Genomic DNA, 18,858 nt, shown 5'->3' with positions numbered 1-18,858 from the left:
CGGGTTTTTTTTATAATAGATCTTTAAAGTTTTTTGTTTTTAATCTTTTGTTAAAATGTTTAGTCATTTAGATTGTTTATTTATTTATTTAAAAAAACCCTGCAATAGCTTATATGTATCTCAAAAGAATGAATTTGAAACATTTCCTCGTTAAAAACATTATACAATTGAATTTTAAAATATAAATTTAAATTCATGATTAAATATTTTAATCCAGACGCGAATGACCATTATTTTGATCTAATTTCACTTATTTTATGACTATTCTTTTTTTAAAAAAATTGGGAAATTAGTCAACACCGAAAATTAGTAGAATATTATTATTTTTTTTTTAAAAAAATAAGAAGTCAGTCTTCTTATTTAAAAATGTTCAAGCGTAAATTGCTGAAAATAATAATTGATAAATAAAACAAACTTATGCACCTCTAATCCACACCTAATCAACGGGCAGCTTTTAACTCCCGGATATTTTCCCATCTCGCTTGTTTTTAACGCTGCCCGAACTGCCCGATTCCCCTCTGAGGAGATTACGGTCAGCTCACCCAGAATCACCACACCACCGAGCTTCTTTCCTTGCGGATACAATAAGATATTTACATCTTCCTCTCTATAGTTTTCTCTGCTTGATCGGACGGTCCACAATGAAAGTTGCCTCTAATCTCTCCTTCTCCGCCTTTTAGTTTTCTAAACCCTTAGATCTCCTCAACCAAACCTCAGATCTGCGCACTCCGGGTAAGTCTTCTCCATAAACCCTGAATTTAACTAATAATATTTCGATTTTTACTTTTATTTCATCTCGATACACTTAGATCTTTGTATAATTTGTCACGATTTCTCAAAAGTTCAGCTGCGTCGGTGAAATTTCTTCTATGAAATAATTTTACTCGATTTAAAGTTTTCGCAGTTATTCTACTGACGCGTGATTTTCCTCGTTCCACGAAATCAACCAAGTCTTGCTTTCCACTAAAATTTTATCATTAGAAAGTGGTGCTCTGTCTTCTTCTCCGATTACCTATTTTTAATCATTATTTTTATAATAATTATATTTTTCTTTAATTAATATATTGATCTGGTTGGTAATCTTGGCAGATCTAACGGTCAGTATTTCGTAGGTGGGTTTTGTTGCGGTTTTAGTTATGGAGAAGATTAACTGTGGTACAGTGCCCGGGATAACTATGGTTAAGCAGAGCGTGCTATTGTGCGCCGGTGGTGAAGCGTGGTTGGTGGCTTTGCTAGTTTCAGCCCTGGTCAAGGCTCAGCTTTTAGGCCTTAGTCAGGTACCAGATCTCACTTCATTTTGTCCTATTTTATTTATTAATTATTTTTTTCTCCTAAGAATATTTTTTTATAAAAAAAACCGTGTCGCCCCTGTTTAAGCTGAAATTTTGATTTTGTGCATATTTTTAAAGTCGTTTTTTTTACTTCTAAAAATTCGTCCAAATATTTGTTTTTTTATTGTTGTTATTCGAATTTTCGTGTCAAATTTGTCAGAAAAGAGCATAAACTTTTACTTTTCTTTTGTTTTTTTATATGGAGGGGTTTCGAGATTTAGATAATTTGATGGTAATTTTTTTAAAAAATATTCATATCTATATTATTCTATAAATTCATTTTTCCAATCTGTTTTTTTTTCCTCTAGGACATATAATTTATTTATTTTCTATAATACAGTAATTATGCAAAGAGTAAGTCTATGGTGAGACGGTCTCCGAATTTTTATCTATTATACGGATCAAACCTATCGATATATTCACAATAAAAAATAATACTCTTAGCATAAAAAATACTTTTTCATGGATGACCCAAATAAGATATTCGTCTCATAAAATAGCCGGTTCAATCGAGAGCATATCGATCTAGTTACAGTCTTTTTTATTCGGTTTATTTCTTCGATCCGCCTTTAACTAAAGTTTACTTTTCGCAGCTATACGATAGTATCAACTGGCCATGATATAAACCTTTAGAATATTCCAAACCAAGATTCTTATATGCCAATAATATTATAATAATAAATTTTGTAAAAGATTAGCTGGAACTAAATGTATAATTATAATTAAATAATAATTGAAAATATGTTTCATGAATTGTTCAATGTCTTAGGCCTGAATTAGTAGGACGGGCCCAACTCAAATTATTGGATTTTTTTCAATAAAGCTTTTTGGGCCCATTCCTTTTTTGTCCCGGTTATCTTTTGTAGTGTGTGAACCAACTAAATCATGTGAATATTATTTATTTTTTGACATTGAAGCTCAACTAATCTCCAATAGAACTTTGCTCGAAACTTTAAAAAGAAATCATTTTGGGCTTAAGGCTGACTTGAGTTCGAACTCGATTTGTTTGGATTTCGTTGGGCTCAATCTTATGACCTTGTATGATTTTTAATATATATATTTATAAAATGTTACGAGTGATGTGAGGAAATAATTTTTGTTTGAATTTGGCTCGAAGATATATTTGGATATATTCGAGTTTGCTTGGCTAGAGTTTATAGTTTCAAATATGAAAATGATAATAACTGAATTGATTTTAAAAAATTGTGAGCCAACTTGATTCTTTATGAGATAACCAATCTTGTGCGTGATAGTGATAACTTGTTTCATGGTATCCTAATCTCATGATTTAGTTGTTCATTTAGCTTAGTTTAAGTTCCTGTTTTCAATGCATAACTATGTTAATTGTGGAATCTGTAATATTTTATTTTATCATATATTTATTATTGAAAATAATAAATGGAAAGGAGCAAGTGGGATGACCTTGTCAAGTCGATCAAAGAGTTGTTTTCACACAGTAACTTATGTTTGACATCTGCCACATTATGATCATTGTCTTCATATATATATATAAATAAATATATATATATATATATATATATATATATATATATATATATATATATATCTTCTGAGCAAAAGTTAGAACTCTTATAACTTTGTGTTCTTCGGGTTTGTTTTCTAAATTTAAGGAATGCATAAAGCTATTGAATAACCAACCTAAGATTAGAGGAGACCATCATGGCTCTCTCCTTCCGGATGAGGTAGCTGATGCTGGTGATAATGACACTGATGAAGAAGAAGATGGTGAAGGTGACGAGGATGACAATGAGGATGACGTTGATGAAAGAAATCCTAACCCTAACGGCAATAAAAGCGGACCCACAAAGGGTCGCGAAGGAGGATCGACCGGCGGAACTCAGGAGAATGGTGACGACGACGACGATGAACCGGAGGATGGAGGGGATCCTGACGAGGACGACGACGACGATGATGATGATGACAATGATGACGACGACGACGAAGATGATGATGAAGATGCGGAAGATGGTGGAGACGAGGAAGGGGTCGTTGAGGAAGAAGATGACAAAGAGGACGAGGAAGAAGATGAAGACGACGAAGAGGAAGACCTCCAACCACCTAAGAAGAGGAAGAAGTGAATTAATCTATAACAACAATAAAAAGATAACCTAGAAAAAGTCTGTGCTTTGGGGAGGTGGATTTAGGATTTATGTTTCCGTTTGAATCATGTCTCGAGCGTGTTAAAGACTGGTTTATGGGAAGTGATCCCTGATATTCATTTGGGTTAAAGTGCAATTGGAAACCAACCTACGAGAGATATTTAATTTTCTTTTTAATCTTTTTTACTTGGCAAACCCATTCAATAAATGTTAGATATGTCATTTGGATTTTCACTTCTTTTTTTAACCTTAACTTGCAAACCCATTCAATCGATGGTAGATGTCTTTTTCTTTGATTTGCACTTGACAAATACACGTGGGTATAATAAAAAAGAGAATGTTTTTTTAAAAAGAATTAATACATGTGTCCATCAATTCATATTTAAACGAGTTGAAGATTGCTGATTGTACTTATATATGCAACATTTAACATTTAGATTTAATTAACTTTTGCTTGTTATCCATCTGGCCCTTCCCGTTTTCATTTAAAAATACTTGAGCATAAAGATTTTGATTAAAATTCAATGGACGACCTATTAAATTTTTATTTTTTTTTAAAAAAATAAAGATCGGCGTATGGACAGATAAAAAATTAAATTAGAAGTGATTTTAATTGACCTTTAACGTGTGTCATTAAATAAAACCTTGGGAATTGAGGAAGAAAAAAAGGGAGACTGGAAAATTGAAAATTCTACCCTCCTGTGAAGTTTTCGAAAATATTTATTTTTAAAAATAAATATTATATAATAATGATTATATTTATTTTAATTATGATGTTTAAACATATCAGATACCGAGATATAATTAATTTAAAACAAATCATATATAAAAAAAAAAACTCAAATACCTGCATATTACTATCAATAATAAAATTAAGAAAACAGAGAGTTGTACAGTTTAACAGAGAGCATTCAAATAAAAACTAGTTTGTGCTGAATTATTTCCCGATTGATTATACCATCTCCATCTGGATTTTAATTGCATGACCGTAACTAGAAGAAATCGGCAAGTAGTTTTTAAAAATAGTTTTGACTTGCACCAATACTTTCTGTCCCAAACAATCTACAACCAGAAAAATCCATCCAAGTAAAATAATATTTTTATCTAGCTTCTTTATTATGTCTAAAAAAAATTTAAATTGACATAATTATTTTGCATTGCAACATCGTTCCTTATAACTCTGTGTATTTAAAAATAGTTGGAGTAGAATGGAGAATGCCAGGATAAATTGCGTTTATCACCCAGATGGAATATCAAAAGCCTGAAACCCCTAAGTAAAATTAAAATCTTTTTAGAACTATATGGTTCCCGTTTTGACAAGGATTTTAAAAATATTTTTAGTGTTTTATAAGTAAAAAAAGAAATAAAGTATGTTTTTGGATAAGATTTCTGTAAATCATTTTTGAAAAAGTGTTATCCAAGTACGGTTTTTAAATAAAAATCAAGACATATTTTTAGAAATGAAGAAAATGATTAAAATCAAAACATACTACTTTTATACGCTATTATTCGTTTTTGCCTTGATGTGCACAAAATGTAGCTTCTTCATCACGATGTTCCTTTGCGATGACAGGTTGGCTGGCAGCAATATAAGCAATACTACTTGAACTTTAAATAATTCATGTGTAAAAGAATTAAAATGTGTAACGAATTGTTTGACGGAATTTTTGCAAAAAAAAGGTTGATACATACACGTACGCACAAAATAAATATGTGGTACATATGATATTAGATCCATCACGGTATTGGGGCGAGTTATCATTTTATCTAGAGGATTTATCGTACATAATAAATATCAATGTTATGTTTGTACGTATTGTGTGCTTGTACAATTCTTTTTTTTTTTTTAATATTTGGATTTTAATTAGTTTCATTTATTATAAAAAAAATTTAGGAATGGTTATGAAATTTAACTTTGGTGAGATGTATAATAGTAGTTTTTGTGTGTGTGTAATTTGGTCGTATTAAATTAGGTGTTGTAGCTTAATGTATAACTAGTTATTCACAACGATGATTCGCGTGCCTAAATTTGTAACCTAATTAATTATTTTTAGAATTTCTAAAGTAGAGTCTTATAATATTTTTATTGAATGAAAGCATTCGTATTTTTGTCCGTCCATTAAAATGGTCAAGATAAATGGTTGATATATGATACCCATGGATAGGCCCACTACCCATGGCCCATCTCTAGCTCAAATGGAAAACATGCTCATCAAAGACCCATGTATTCTTCTATAAATATCAGGTTTGAGCGTATAATTTTTCATTCACTATATTGTTTTCAGCAACATCCTTAGCTGCTCCCCTCATATATCCTCAGTCTCTGACTTGAGCGTCTGAGGGACTATGCCGGGACACCCTCATGGCCCCCTTATAACGATCTTATTCGTGATTTCAGGCTCAGGAAAATTTCGAAACATGCGTTTTGACTAGTGACACTTGCTGGAAGAGGATCCTAAATTTTCCGTGAATATCAATGTATTATACAATAGAGAAACCTTTCTGCATATTTTTAGCATCGTTCATAAATCGCGCTTATTAGAATGATATTTTATTCATTAAAAAATATTTTATTTAAATTTTTTCCACCCGAATGTAAAATTCCAATCACAAATTTCCTACTTCCTCCATTTTTTAACATGGGATTTATTCTGATAAGTGTTTCAATTCTACATATGTAATAAGAGAGGGACATATAAATATATACACCATAAAAAAATGCTTGATAGGTACTTGTCTGAATGGAACATATTCTTAATTTTATCACATCTTCCCTCCACTAAACAACACAATTTGATGATATATAGATAGACAACGACAATGATAGATTCTCGGAACATATGACAGTAATATTTCAAAATTTCCAATTCCAATAATTAAGTGACATATTAAATATTTATTTCAGGAAATGACATGATATTCAATGCTATGTGTTTAGATAAATAACAAATCTTAATTGAAAAATATATAAATTTAATTGTCTTAGGAAATATTACATGCGTCGATTTATGTAAATAAAATAGATTACTAAAACGTTGAAAAACAATTGAATCGCGAAAATAGTTGAAAGAAAAAAGAAAAGAAAGATGGACAAGCAGGATTAATCATTTTATATGACAAAGGACACATGTAAATTGAGGCAATTTAAGGATCCCAAAATGCGCATAGCTTTCACAAGTAGAAGGATGGGTTACTCACTTATCAAAAGAGTATTCAACAAGAATAGAATATTATATTTTCTATAATTATAATTATATATTATGTACATGTTGAGTTGGGTACCCGGGCATTATGGCTCACTAGAAAACAAGAGGAAATTCATGCTGAATTAGTAATGAGCAACACTTGGTTTTTCCATTGTGTTTAAACCGTGAAAAGAATTTGGCATTGGGCTTCGTATAATCAAGTTTCAGATATTTAAGAATTAATTAATGAAATCTCCTCGATATCATATTCACAAAAAATTTCACGTGAGACGATTTTTTCGGGTCAATTTTATAATATTGATCTTCAACCTACGAGAACTTTAATATTTTTAACATAAAAAGTATTTTTTTTTTGAATAAGATATCCAATCTGATCTTATTCATAAAAAAAAATATTAATTTTTGTGCTAAAAATATTAACTTTCTCGAGTAGAGACAATGTAAAAGCCTCATCTACAAATATAAAAGAGTAGATATCTTATGTGACGATCCACATATCTTTCCAGTGAGATGAGTAAATATTTTTAACTGTATCTGTGTACCGTCTCATACGAAACATTATATTTCATATTCGGAGATGATGTTTTTACATTATCTCTGCTCGAGAACTTTGTCCCACATTAGGACACTAGGTATATACCATGGACCAAGAGGGCTAAGGTTAATATATATATTCACTATTAATGAAGAGCTCCTACAATATTAGCATTCATGCATTATAGAATCATTGAACCAACTGTATGTATCTATATGTATCATCATCCCCATTCATGACTCTCTCAGTTCGAGTCTGCTAGTATATACTGTGGATTAATCCGATGTTCCTTTCAATTATTATTTTATTAAATAATAAAATAATAACGATAAAAATTAAAGCAGTTATGGGTTGGTTTGGGTTCAGGTTTATAGTTGTCTAAGTTGTTTCGAGTTTAGATCGATTGTTTTTTTGTAATACTCTTACTTCAATCCGACTAGTCTAAATTGAGACCACTAAAAGAAGTCTTATACTTCATTCAAACTAGTTATTCTGCACATGCGATGTGTGTGTACAACTTTTTTTTTATCATTATCGATGGACTAAAGTGAAATTTGACAAATTATGGAGGGGCTAAATTGATATTTGAATTGTTGAAATAAAAAAAATAAAATATAAGTGTGTGTTGAGATTTAAAAAAACAAAACAAAAAACAAAAGTGCAATATTACTATCATATAAGGGTAAAGTTGGAAGAAAAAATTGGTATCCCCTAAGTGGTTACTATCCTATCCTCACCTTTAATAAAATAGAATAGATATGGAAACAAGTTGGTTCGTGAGCCACGACAATATCAACATATGTCAGTTCAAACAGTCAAATCACGCAAAAAGAATATAACTTAAAGCAAGCCAGACGGGCTGTAGCTCGGACAGTACCGTTACATACATTCCATTACTCATTTGATCTAAAATTACCGATTCCCTACAATGAGGAATGGAACTTCGAAAAGTATAAGAGGTTAAAACGGCACATCATCCACACAGTTCTTCCAGACATCAATAACAGATGAAACCTCCCGCAGATATCACCGCTGAAATCATTCACATGCATGGCCCCAACAAGAATATTAATCTGCTAGCTTGAACACAAAAAAGGCAACAAACCCTGACTATAAATTCATCCAAATCCCCCCGCCGCAGCCAACCATAACACAATAACACATTTCAACTTAATCCCTCTATATCGTAACATCATCATGTCTTCCATAGGAGCGAGTTACGGGCACGTCCTCGTGCAGAAGAAGCAGCAGAAGGAGAGGTTGAAGAAGAAAATGGATGAGGAAAGATCAGAAAGATTGGGAGAATCAAGAAACATTGTGGATGGTGAAAGGGTGGCTTTTGATGACACTAATAAGAGTGGTAAAAACAAGAAAATTCACCCTGCTGAAGATCCACGCTTCGCGTCGTCCACTGCTAATATCAGTTAAAACTCATAGGGCTCCATATATATATATATGCTTCGTCGATCTAATAAAACAATAGTGAGGTGACTTGCAAATTTATATCTTAGGGATGAACGTGGAAATAATTACTATGTTCTTTGTTTTCAATAAAGTTCTTGAGTTGACTGCTTCCTTTATTTAATTTTGTGTTTCTAATGTTTCTTTAGTTATGATAATTGAGTTGTCAAGATTTCAATTTTCAACTAAAAAACTGAAGGCTTTGGTTTTAAAACACTACAACAATAAATGGACTATTGTGACACTTTTTGGTAGACATTTTAATTAAATGTTGTTACAAATACTTAATAATGACATTTGTAAAAAATTAATAATGTGTAAAATAAAAAAACATATTAAATTAGTTATCCTGACATTTTTAATTGATGTCATTTTTTATACGAAGGGAAACAATTATTTTTCCACATCGTAAAAAATCATTAAAAAACTAAAAATTGTCACTATAAAAAAATGTGAGAATATTTGTGTTGGATAAATATTGGAGGAGGGAAAATAATTGTTTCCCTCCATATAAAAAATACATCAATTAAAAATGTCAGGATAACTAATCTAATATGTTTTTTTATTCCCACATTTATTTTATCTATTTTTCGCCTCCTCCTATATTTATCCAACCCAAATATTTCCACATTTGTTATTGTCACTATAAATAACATACACGACACTTTTAGTTGTCATTATAAATGATTTTAACAATCATATAAATTTGTCATTATTATTAGTATAATAATAAGACATGTATAAATGTATTTAAAACATGAGTTTTCCTGACATTTAAAATTGTCATTATATGAATAATTAGTAACACGTATGAAGTTGTCATTAAATCTTATAATGACATTTAAAAATATCAGGAAGTTTAAGACGACATTGGAATAGAGGGCATTTGTTGGAGGTGTCACTAAAACTTAAATGTCACTAAATATTGAATATGATGACATTTAAGAATATCACCATAATAATTTATTCTTAGTAGTAAAATAAAAGTAGGATTGCTGAACTTCAATTTAATGTAATAATTAACATTTCAAAAGGTGACATATTTTTCTGAAAAACAAAATAATTATCAAAATTGAAAAATAAACAAATAAGCAGAGTTATCAAAATGAATCAAGTCTATAGACGGGTTAGATTTGCAACGACGGGTCAGCCGACCCCACTCCCCATCTGATGGGTCGCCGGGACCAGCTCGAAAAAATGACGGGTTGACCCATCTTGTCCGACAAATAAATGGTCTGGGTTAAAAATATCCCAAACCGCCCAAGTAGCAGTTTGTGGCGGGTTGCGACCGGTCGGCCAGTCCTCTGCCCCATATCTGAAATTCCTTCCTTGGGGCCGAATGTAGTGGACATGGGGCAAAAACTAATTTGGAAGTTTGAACGAAAATCAAGAAAATGAAATTGGACCTTCACTCTTAACTAACTGGGCCAGCAGTTCTTATGTAAATCGAGTCTTGTTGATCTATAAAAATGATAAATTATATTTTTGAAGAAAATATATTTCATGACTACTTCATAATTGTAAATATAGGCATTAATTAATGAGATTTCAATATAGATAACATATACATATATTTAGGTTTCATATGACTATTAATCACAATTAATTCATTATTTAACGAATTTAAAAAGTTTTAAAACTCAAAAGACTCGTTAATAATCGTACTTGTGCATGATTTTTAGTCTTTAATTTCAGTAAAGTTAAACGATATGTGGTCTGTATAGAAGGAAAGAAAATGAAAAAACTCATAATGTATCATTTCTTATCTTCCTTCCTATCATAGTTAAAAGAAAAAATTGAGATTTTTTTTCCTTTAATCACAATCTTAATCAATTAAACTAAGAGTAGGTCTCTTGTGAGACGTTGTCACGAATCTTTATCTGTGGGATGGGTCAATCCTACTGATATTCACTATAAAAAGTAATATTTTAGTATAAAAAGTAATATTTTTTCATGGATGACCGAAATAAAAGATCTATCTCACAAAATACGACCTGTGAGACCGTCTAACACAAATTTTTGCCTTAAACTAAATATATTATTATTTATCTACAATCACTCTATATCATATCCAATTATTTTAAAAGTTGATGCCCTATAAATTACCTCTACTCAGTATTATCCAGAAAGTAAACACATCCTAATAAAAAATGACCAAAATTACCCAAAAAAAAAAAAAAACATGCATGACCTAAATTATTTTATTTTTTAATTTTGATTGCATACAAGAAATAGATTTTGAATCATATCAAATGTAAACAAAGATTATATATAATTTAATTCATGGTCACTCACTCGATCCACTCGTACATGACTCGTGTCTATATAAGGAGGTGGTGGAGTAACAATACCTCTCGCATCTAATCGAAACAAACACCAAGTCTAGAAATTAAAGCAGCTTTCATAATTCTTTTTTAAAATTTTTTCCCTTCCAATAATTTCCATTTTCCCTTAAATTTGATTTTTTGAACACGTTAACTCGAGGGAAATTTATGGCGAATCCTCACTTGAAGAATCATTTTAACATTCATGATATTGCTTTACATTGTCCCTCTAACTTTCAAATGTTTAATTAATCTTGAAGTTTGAAGATAATCCCTTTCGGCTCCAAACTTATCTAGCAACTAGTTTTGTTTAATGGGTGTTGCAGGAACTTTGGAGTTCATATCTGATATACTGAGCAGTGGCAAAAAACACAAGAAGAAGAGAAAACTGTCGCAAACTATAAATCTGAAGGTCAGAATGGACTGTGATGGCTGCGAGCTTAAAGTGAAGGACGCATTGTCTTCTTTAACTGGTATACAGATATATTATTGCAACGTATTAAATGTTAAGTGTTTCATGTTCCGTTTAGATAAATACTTGCGTTTTTTATAAAAGTGTTTTTTACAACTTTTTTTTATAATTTTTTTAAAAGTTAATTGTTTTATAAAATATTCTATAAAAACGTTTTTACATTTAAAAAGTAAAATGTTTTGATTTTTTATCATTGTCTTCAGTTTATAAAAACATTAAAAAAATATCTCTCAATCTTTCTTTAAAAATTATACTAGAAGAATACATTTTTAAAGCTATTTTTGGAAGGAAAAAAAAACGTTTTACAAAAATCTATTTAAACATTTACTTTAACACTAAAAACAATTATAAAGTACTTGTCCAAACAAAAAATATTATTTTATTCTGATTTAATAATTATATGCATGATGAATTGAACTTGTGCTGCACAGGAGTAAATTCTGCGGAGATAGACAAAAAACAACAGAAAGTAACAGCAACAGGATACATAGAGCAAGGCAAAGTCTTGAAGAAAGCCAAATCAACGGGGAAGAAGGCAGAAATATGGCCGTATGTGCCTTACAATCTAGTGGCTCAGCCCTACGCCGCTCAGGCTTACGACAACAAGGCACCACCTGGTTATGTCAGAAAAACAACAGAAGCCAACAATGTTGGTGCTAGATTTGAGGACCCCTACGTTACAATGTTCAGTGATGACAACCCAAATGCATGTCATATCATGTAATATATAATATATAATTATTATGATAATAATCGAATAATTGTGTGACAGAGATATATTTCTGTAGTTTTCGATCCTCACGACGGCATTCGGTTCCAAGTTATAATTTAATGATCTGATAATATATTTTCTTGTGCATCAGATATACTGCATCATCTTTCGCATTGACCATAAGTTTTTCTTATTTTATACATGATGAATATAATACCTAAATTAAACGTACGGCTTAGCTGATAGGTTGGTGAGATTGTCCTTAGTAAGCTAGCTAGGTCAATGGTGATATATTTTTGAATCTAAGGCTCCAATTTAAATCCTAAGGGAAAAGAAAAAAGGCACATGCAAAAGTAAAGTCAGTCACTTTTCACTGTTAAGAAAAATATATTGACAAAGAAAGGAGAAGATAAGAGCAGCACGAGAAATCTATGGATGCCCACTGGTTAATTTGGGTCACACAATGGAGAGATACACGAAGCTAAAGTGGTCAAATATTGATCATTAGAAGGAACTTGACAAAAACTTGTGTGAGACGGTCTTACATGTTGTTTTTGTTTGACGAATCTCTTATTTGGATCATTCAGGAAAAAATATTACTTGTTATGCTAAGATTATTATCTTTTATTGTGAATATCCATAGGGTTGACCCGTCTCACAGATAAAGATTCGTGAGACCGTCTCCCAAGAGACCTACTCCAAGGAACTTTATGTCTTATTAAAAATTATGGTCGCTCTTACAGATACATATGATTTTAATATATAAGCGCACGTGAATGGTAAAAATTTAAAGAGATTACTTGTTAAGATTAGAGTAAATATCGTCAAATTAAAACTTCTAAATACCTATTCCGTCCGTTTTTCATGACGAGAGAACAAAATTTGTCCAACCATCTCCTCTCATTCCTCCCAACGTTTTATTTTCTTCAACAATTATTTAATATTTTTTTAAAAAATAAATTACCCTAGAACAATTTTAAATTTTCTTTTGATTTCCACTCGCAAAAGCTCTCAGTTTTCCCAAGAATAGATTCATACATTTCCTTAAACTAAAACTTCAAAATCAAATTTCCAAATTATTAAAAAAAAAAATGGGTAGAAGTAAGCTTCCGATCAAGAAAATAGAGAACACCACAAATAGGCAAGTCACATTCTCTAAACGTAGATATGGTCTCATAAAGAAAGCTTATGAAATCGCTGTATTATGTGATATTGATTTAGCTCTTATCATGTTCTCGTCCTCCGGTCGTCTCAGCCATTTTTCCGGCAGAAAAAGGTATTCGAAATTAATTATCTCCATGGATCGTTTTATAATTCATGATCTGCGATATACATGAATTCTTTCTTAATTATTATAGGATCGAAGATGTGATTTACCGGTACTTGAATCTCTCTGATCGGGATCGAGGAGGGTAATTTTTCTTGATCATATTTCACATCAAGATTATTTATCCTGAATTTACTCGAATTATTATTTTAGGTTTGACAATTTGTTTTTGATAATTTCAGGACTATTCATAACAAAGAGGTATTTAAACTTCACATAAATATGTATAGAGATATATAAATATAATTTCGTAATGGGATGAATTATAACGTGATTCGTTGCAGCATATAATCAGCACTTTGATGAAAATAAGAACTGAGAAAGATCTCGCAATGCCAAGGTATCTAATGTTCGGTATAATTATCAAAACTTTGAAAATATTTTTTAAATTTAATGTACATATATATTATATTTAATACTAGCGGATCATAGCACACGCAATGTGTATGTTCCTTAGAAAAAAATAGAGAATGAAGCAGTTTTTCTGAAAAAAAATGAAAGTTATTAATTTTTAGAAATTGAAATGGTAGAAGTAAAATAAAATATATAAAAAAAGATTTCATATAATTGGATGGTTAGACCGTAATTTGAAATTTATAAAAAAAGCTTAACCACGCTACCAAAATTGAGGTTTAACTTTAAAAAATAATATATATATATATATGTGTGTGTGTGTGTGTGTACATTTTATAAAATATTGTATAAAAATAATTCATGAATTGAATTTCCTAACTATTAACATATTGTGATCAGTTCTGCAACTCCGGGCTCGGATTCCGAGGTACTCTCAAAATCTTATAATTAAAACTTTTTTCTTGATGTAACCTTATTGGTTAATCGTCATTAAATTGGATTTTGTATGTGCTTTCTCAGGAAATCCAAAAGGAGATTCTTGATTTGAAAAATCAACTAGAGAGCGCTGAAGAACAACTTAGGTAGTGTAAGGAAGGCAGTCTTCTTTTTTTGAAAAGTTAATAGCTCTTTGAGAGAGCCCTTGCTTATATTGGATAAGTTTAGTAAATGGTCTCAATAATTGAAAATAAATCCCAACAAACTAATTTATTAAAATTTTGTTATTACCCATCATTACCAATTTTGATTTTTCAGCTAGATGATAAAAAAAAAGATATTTGAACCAGAATCAGAGAAGTTTGCATTCGATATTTATATTGTTTTTTGTTCTTTCTATTTGAAAAAAAAAAAGGATATTTGAACCAGAATCAGAGAAGTTTGCATCAATAACTGAGTTCCAATTCTGCGAGGTGCGACTTGTGGAAGCGTTGCGCCGTGTTACGCAAAGAAAAGTAAGTCCACACAATTATTTTAGGGAGATGCGAATTAGCCTATATAACTAGTATATGATCAAATGACGTTATTTCAGAGATTTTTGCTAAGTCAAGTCGGGGAGCAGTCGAGTTATCACGACACCATACAGGTAATAGAAGAAAGTCTTAACAAATTTTTAAAATATCGATTTACTCTTTTGTTTTTGATAATAATATATACGATCGAAACAGGAAATAAATACAGTGGTTCAGTATATTACAGAAGCACAAGCACAGGGATCCCTGGAGAACCATTACCATGAACTAGGAAATGGGATATCCGAACTAAACAATATTAATGCTGGATCCGATGCATCTTCTGTTGATCTCAGGTATATCTTTCTTTTAATGAACATCATATTTTCTTGGTCAGTTTTGAAGCCCTGCGCTCAAACAAGATCATTAGATTAATATGCGTGATTTTCCCATTAAAATCCAATTATCTTGGGATCAGAATCTATCTCTTTTATTTTTATTTTTCTTCACTTTTTTTTTGAGTATTGATGCATTTGTGCCCCGCAGGGTGTAATGACACTGGAAGAGGGAGCCCTCACAAAAACTGTAGGTGTCGAATCCATAAACTTTCGAAAAGGGGGTCCGACTTATTATAGTTTTTAGATAAAAAAAAGTCATAATTTTAATAATAAGTGAAATATGTATATTCTTCTTTTTTTTTTTTGGGTTGACCAATGGCTTAATAATCTTTGATCCACAATTAGTTGTTTTAGTCCATGATGAAATAAATTGTTTATAAGTAAATTCGTCTATATGTTAATTTTGTCCTAATGCTTTTTGAAGCGATGCCACCCTCAATTTCCTCCATGATATTTGGTCGATTCGTAAATGAAATAGTTTTAATCTATAATATTGCGGCCAAAATTGATGAACCTACTTTTTGCAAATATTCCACACTTTTTTTGTGGGTTTTTGAATTACTCGTCCTTGGTAATTGCTGCACAAAAGTTCAAACACAATAATCGTGTGTCTATATGTCAATTTTGTAAAACTGATATTTTATTTATGTCACTCATTAAAAATATTATTTTTTATTATAAATATGAGTATAATTAACTCATCTCACGAATAAAAATTCGTGGAACCGTCTCACAAGAGTCCTATTCAAGTTCGAACTACTCTATCCACGTTGTGATATTTGGATTGGTTGGGAGTTATCAAAGGGAATTAATTATATATGTTCTGAGTTTCATACTTGAACCTGAATGTTGTTAATTATTTATTGTTCGTAATATTAATTGGACTTTCGTGAAGAGTCGTTTTCCATGGAGTTGGGCCTTACGCTTGCATTTATATATTATTTATTATTTATTGTTCTTGGAGTCTGGAGAAGACCGCAAACGTCGCTACCATCAACTTCGGAAAAGTTCATTCACTGCAGCTGAGACACGATATTGTAATTAAAATTAATATAATAATATATCATGAATAATTTTTTTAAAAAAAGAGTAGTTTCTGTTTTTTAAAAAATGGAAAGATTTTTATAGAAAAACCAAAGCAACATGTACCTTAGTAACCTAAGTTCTTTAGGAATATATGATGATCAGATCAATACAGTATCGAATCATAGAGATTTCAAATACAGTGATGGAACTTTTATTTATGTAGAACCGGGTTCACCGAATATAAATACAACCCATCAAACAACACCTCATATATTATTGTATATTGTCTTTAGATCATAGCTAAACAAACACAAGCATATACATACATCTATACTTATAATAATATTGTGTGTGATCAAGCTGCCACCGCAGTCTCGGCCTTGTCGGAGATATTTTTGGCAGCATGCCTCTCTTTTCTTTCGTCTTGTTTCATTCCTTGCTCTCTACACTCTACGCTACAAAATCCCACATCACCCCTACAAAATTCGAAACCCTTTCCAGTTTAGCATTCAATTTCTGATATATGCAAAATAAAAGGTCAATAGCCATGAATTCAGCACTGGCAAGGAGTTTAAATATTATATATATATAAGGTAAAGTCAAACATAAGATTTACAGTTTCAACTTTCAAATCAACATCAATCATATTGTGAGTAGGACAAGGAATGACTCACAAATTCATCAAGCTAGCTGGTGAATTCTCAAAAAAATCATACCTTAATTTTCTTGATTTTGCTAATTAACTCATATAAAATACAACTAAAACAAAATAGTTAACATTTTTGGATGGTCGATACAGCTACTTTATTATTAATTTACCTATACATGTAGACGTCGATATCAGGAGCCAGACTCCGGTGGCAGAGGCCGCATCTCTTCAAGAAGTGATCCGTCTGGATTTGCGTATCGCCAGAACTCTTCACGTCGAATCTGGGAGAAAACACGGCCAACGAGCGGCGCTCATACTCGATCACTGGTGATCGACATTCCGACTGAGGAAAGGGCGCAGCCTGATCCACGTTGACCGCATGGTCGACCCCGATCATGGACATACTAGTGGTACGCCGGAAAGAAGGGCGGCGACCAAGCTCGCCCAACATCGTTCACACCCACGAATATGAATCGCACACACTGTGTGACAGGGTGTGGGTATGTGTGTGGACTTGTGGTATAAGGAGGGTGGGAGCGAATATGAGCCGTTGGATTTGTGTGTACTGATATTAGGCGTCACTTTTTAATTTAATCATTTTGTCACCTTTTTCTTTTAATATCATTGGCTCATACTTTTGTTGAGTAATATATTATAATATTTTTTTAAAAATTAAATCATATTTTTCATTTTTAAAACAATATCTAATAAATATATCAGTATTATTCATATAAAAAACAAAAACCCAATTTTTATTTAGTTCGGAACACTATATTCTAATCCAAGGAAAAAAAACACATGTTTATTATATACATTTTTTAATTGTGTACATTGATTGAATAGGTCGCTTGTACTTTAATTTGCTGAATTCAGCATTTTTTTTAAAACACAATCTTTCAAAAATATATTCTTCGTCGAATTTCTATCATTGAACATAAAAATTAATTTCATTTTCACTTTTCATCGTAATGATATATATATATATATATATATATATATATATATATATATATATATATGATACCCCATGGATGAGCCCATTATCCCTGGCCCATCCCTAGCCCAAATGGAAGACAGGCCCATCAAGGGCCCAGGTATTCTCTTATAAATACCAGGTTTGAGCGTATGATATTGGATTCACTATATTGTTTTCAGCAGCACCCTTAGTTGCTCCCCCTATATATCCTCAGTCACTGACTTGAGCGTCGGAGGGGCTACGCCAGGACACCCTCCTGGCCCCCTTTAACGGTCTTTTTCGTGATTTCAGGCTCAGGACAATTTCAAAACCCTGCGTCTGCACTAGTGACACTTGCTAGGAGCGGACCCTAAATTTCCCGTGAGTATCACTTGGCGCCGTCTGTGGGAAAACTTGAGTTGAGACGTAGAGATGGTAGGCAGGAAAGGAAGTAGAAGAGCTACCTCAGCATCATCGCGTCCTCAAGGGGGACCCGAACAGTCTCATGTTGAGACAAGACAGGAACAACCGCGTCTCGAGACGAGACAGGAACAACCTCGTCTAGAGACAAGAACCGAGCAGCCCCTTCAGGATACAAGGGTCGAGCAAACCCATCCCAATGAGAATGTTGGGAACTTGACTTTGGAACAGTTGGGCCAATTTATCACCCGGACAGTGGATGAGGCAATGAAGAGGAATAAAGAGTCTATGTTTGTAGAAGAGCAAGCCGCTCGCCAGGAGCAAGAGGAGAATGTGGAGGGCAGTCAGAGTAGGGGGGAGGAGACGCGACCCCTCCCAAGTGAGGAGAATCCGGAGATAGAGGAGATGTGGAAAGAAATACAGATGTTGAGGCAGCAGTTGGGGAGCAGAGCGCCGACACCCAAGAGAGGAAGTCCTTTTTCACTAACCATTTTAGAAGAAGGGCTTCCTCCAAATTTTTGACAGTCGAATGTGGGAGAGTACGATGGACATACTGACCCCGAGGAACACTTGGGGAGGTTTGAGAATGCGTCTCTGTTGCACCAATATTCGGATGGAGTC

At 32.1% G+C, this 18,858-nt stretch overlaps 4 protein-coding genes across 6 annotated transcripts; 3 read left to right on the top strand and 1 right to left on the bottom strand.

Moving 5' to 3' along the window:
* The first annotated feature begins 486 nt into the window (after positions 1 to 486).
* Positions 487 to 3,632, top strand: LOC142539772 (uncharacterized). 3 transcript variants are annotated; one of them, XM_075645462.1, is made up of 3 exons: positions 487 to 732; positions 1,113 to 1,277; positions 2,963 to 3,632. In XM_075645462.1, the coding sequence occupies exons 2-3, from the start codon at positions 1,137 to 1,139 to the stop codon at positions 3,428 to 3,430; spliced, it is 609 nt and encodes a 202-aa protein (XP_075501577.1). In that variant the 5' UTR covers positions 487 to 732; positions 1,113 to 1,136; the 3' UTR covers positions 3,431 to 3,632. The 3 variants fall into 3 exon arrangements, with proteins under 3 accessions (XP_075501577.1, XP_075501578.1, XP_075501579.1); XM_075645463.1 differs by having other exon boundaries at positions 520 to 732; positions 1,090 to 1,277; XM_075645464.1 differs by having other exon boundaries at positions 560 to 732; positions 1,103 to 1,277.
* Positions 3,633 to 11,034: 7,402 nt separating this feature from the next.
* Positions 11,035 to 12,251, top strand: LOC142538911 (heavy metal-associated isoprenylated plant protein 23-like). Its single transcript, XM_075644201.1, has 2 exons — positions 11,035 to 11,450; positions 11,881 to 12,251. Exons 1-2 carry the CDS (start codon positions 11,291 to 11,293, stop codon positions 12,171 to 12,173), a joined length of 453 nt encoding a protein of 150 aa, XP_075500316.1. The 5' UTR covers positions 11,035 to 11,290; the 3' UTR covers positions 12,174 to 12,251.
* Positions 12,252 to 13,014: 763 nt separating this feature from the next.
* On the top strand, positions 13,015 to 15,587 carry LOC142538909 (agamous-like MADS-box protein AGL66). Its single transcript, XM_075644200.1, has 10 exons — positions 13,015 to 13,437; positions 13,520 to 13,573; positions 13,671 to 13,689; positions 13,773 to 13,828; positions 14,242 to 14,269; positions 14,362 to 14,423; positions 14,693 to 14,792; positions 14,870 to 14,923; positions 15,006 to 15,145; positions 15,336 to 15,587. The coding sequence occupies exons 1-10, from the start codon at positions 13,253 to 13,255 to the stop codon at positions 15,340 to 15,342; spliced, it is 705 nt and encodes a 234-aa protein (XP_075500315.1). The 5' UTR covers positions 13,015 to 13,252; the 3' UTR covers positions 15,343 to 15,587.
* Positions 15,588 to 16,408: 821 nt separating this feature from the next.
* LOC142538908 (FCS-Like Zinc finger 7-like) lies at positions 16,409 to 17,382 on the bottom strand. The gene is made up of 2 exons (XM_075644199.1): positions 17,033 to 17,382; positions 16,409 to 16,689 (listed from the first exon to the last, which is right to left on the bottom strand). Exons 1-2 carry the CDS (start codon positions 17,311 to 17,313, stop codon positions 16,569 to 16,571), a joined length of 402 nt encoding a protein of 133 aa, XP_075500314.1. The 5' UTR covers positions 17,314 to 17,382; the 3' UTR covers positions 16,409 to 16,568.
* Between the last annotated feature and the right edge of the window lie 1,476 nt (positions 17,383 to 18,858).

The sequence above is a fragment of the Primulina tabacum genome, chromosome 3 (genome assembly GCF_025594145.1).
Source record: "Primulina tabacum isolate GXHZ01 chromosome 3, ASM2559414v2, whole genome shotgun sequence".
NCBI classification, from domain to species: Eukaryota; Viridiplantae; Streptophyta; class Magnoliopsida; order Lamiales; family Gesneriaceae; genus Primulina; species Primulina tabacum.
Note: the sequence above shows the minus strand (reverse complement) of the source record. Positions and strands in the feature narration are given on the sequence as shown.

Coding starts and splice junctions, on each gene's coding strand:
- LOC142539772 (XM_075645462.1), top strand. CDS start 1,137: ATGGAGAAGATTAACTGTGGTACAGTGCCCGGGATAACTATGGTTAAG. Junction 1,278..2,962: donor AGCTTTTAGGCCTTAGTCAG/GTACCAGATCTC, acceptor TCTAAATTTAAG/GAATGCATAAAGCTATTGAA.
- LOC142538911 (XM_075644201.1), top strand. CDS start 11,291: ATGGGTGTTGCAGGAACTTTGGAGTTCATATCTGATATACTGAGCAGT. Junction 11,451..11,880: donor CGCATTGTCTTCTTTAACTG/GTATACAGATAT, acceptor TGTGCTGCACAG/GAGTAAATTCTGCGGAGATA.
- LOC142538909 (XM_075644200.1), top strand. CDS start 13,253: ATGGGTAGAAGTAAGCTTCCGATCAAGAAAATAGAGAACACCACAAAT. Junction 14,793..14,869: donor GCCGTGTTACGCAAAGAAAA/GTAAGTCCACAC, acceptor ACGTTATTTCAG/AGATTTTTGCTAAGTCAAGT. Junction 14,924..15,005: donor GTTATCACGACACCATACAG/GTAATAGAAGAA, acceptor CGATCGAAACAG/GAAATAAATACAGTGGTTCA.
- LOC142538908 (XM_075644199.1), bottom strand. CDS start 17,313: ATGTTGGGCGAGCTTGGTCGCCGCCCTTCTTTCCGGCGTACCACTAGT. Junction 16,690..17,032: donor ATCGACGTCTACATGTATAG/GTAAATTAATAA, acceptor CGAATTTTGTAG/GGGTGATGTGGGATTTTGTA.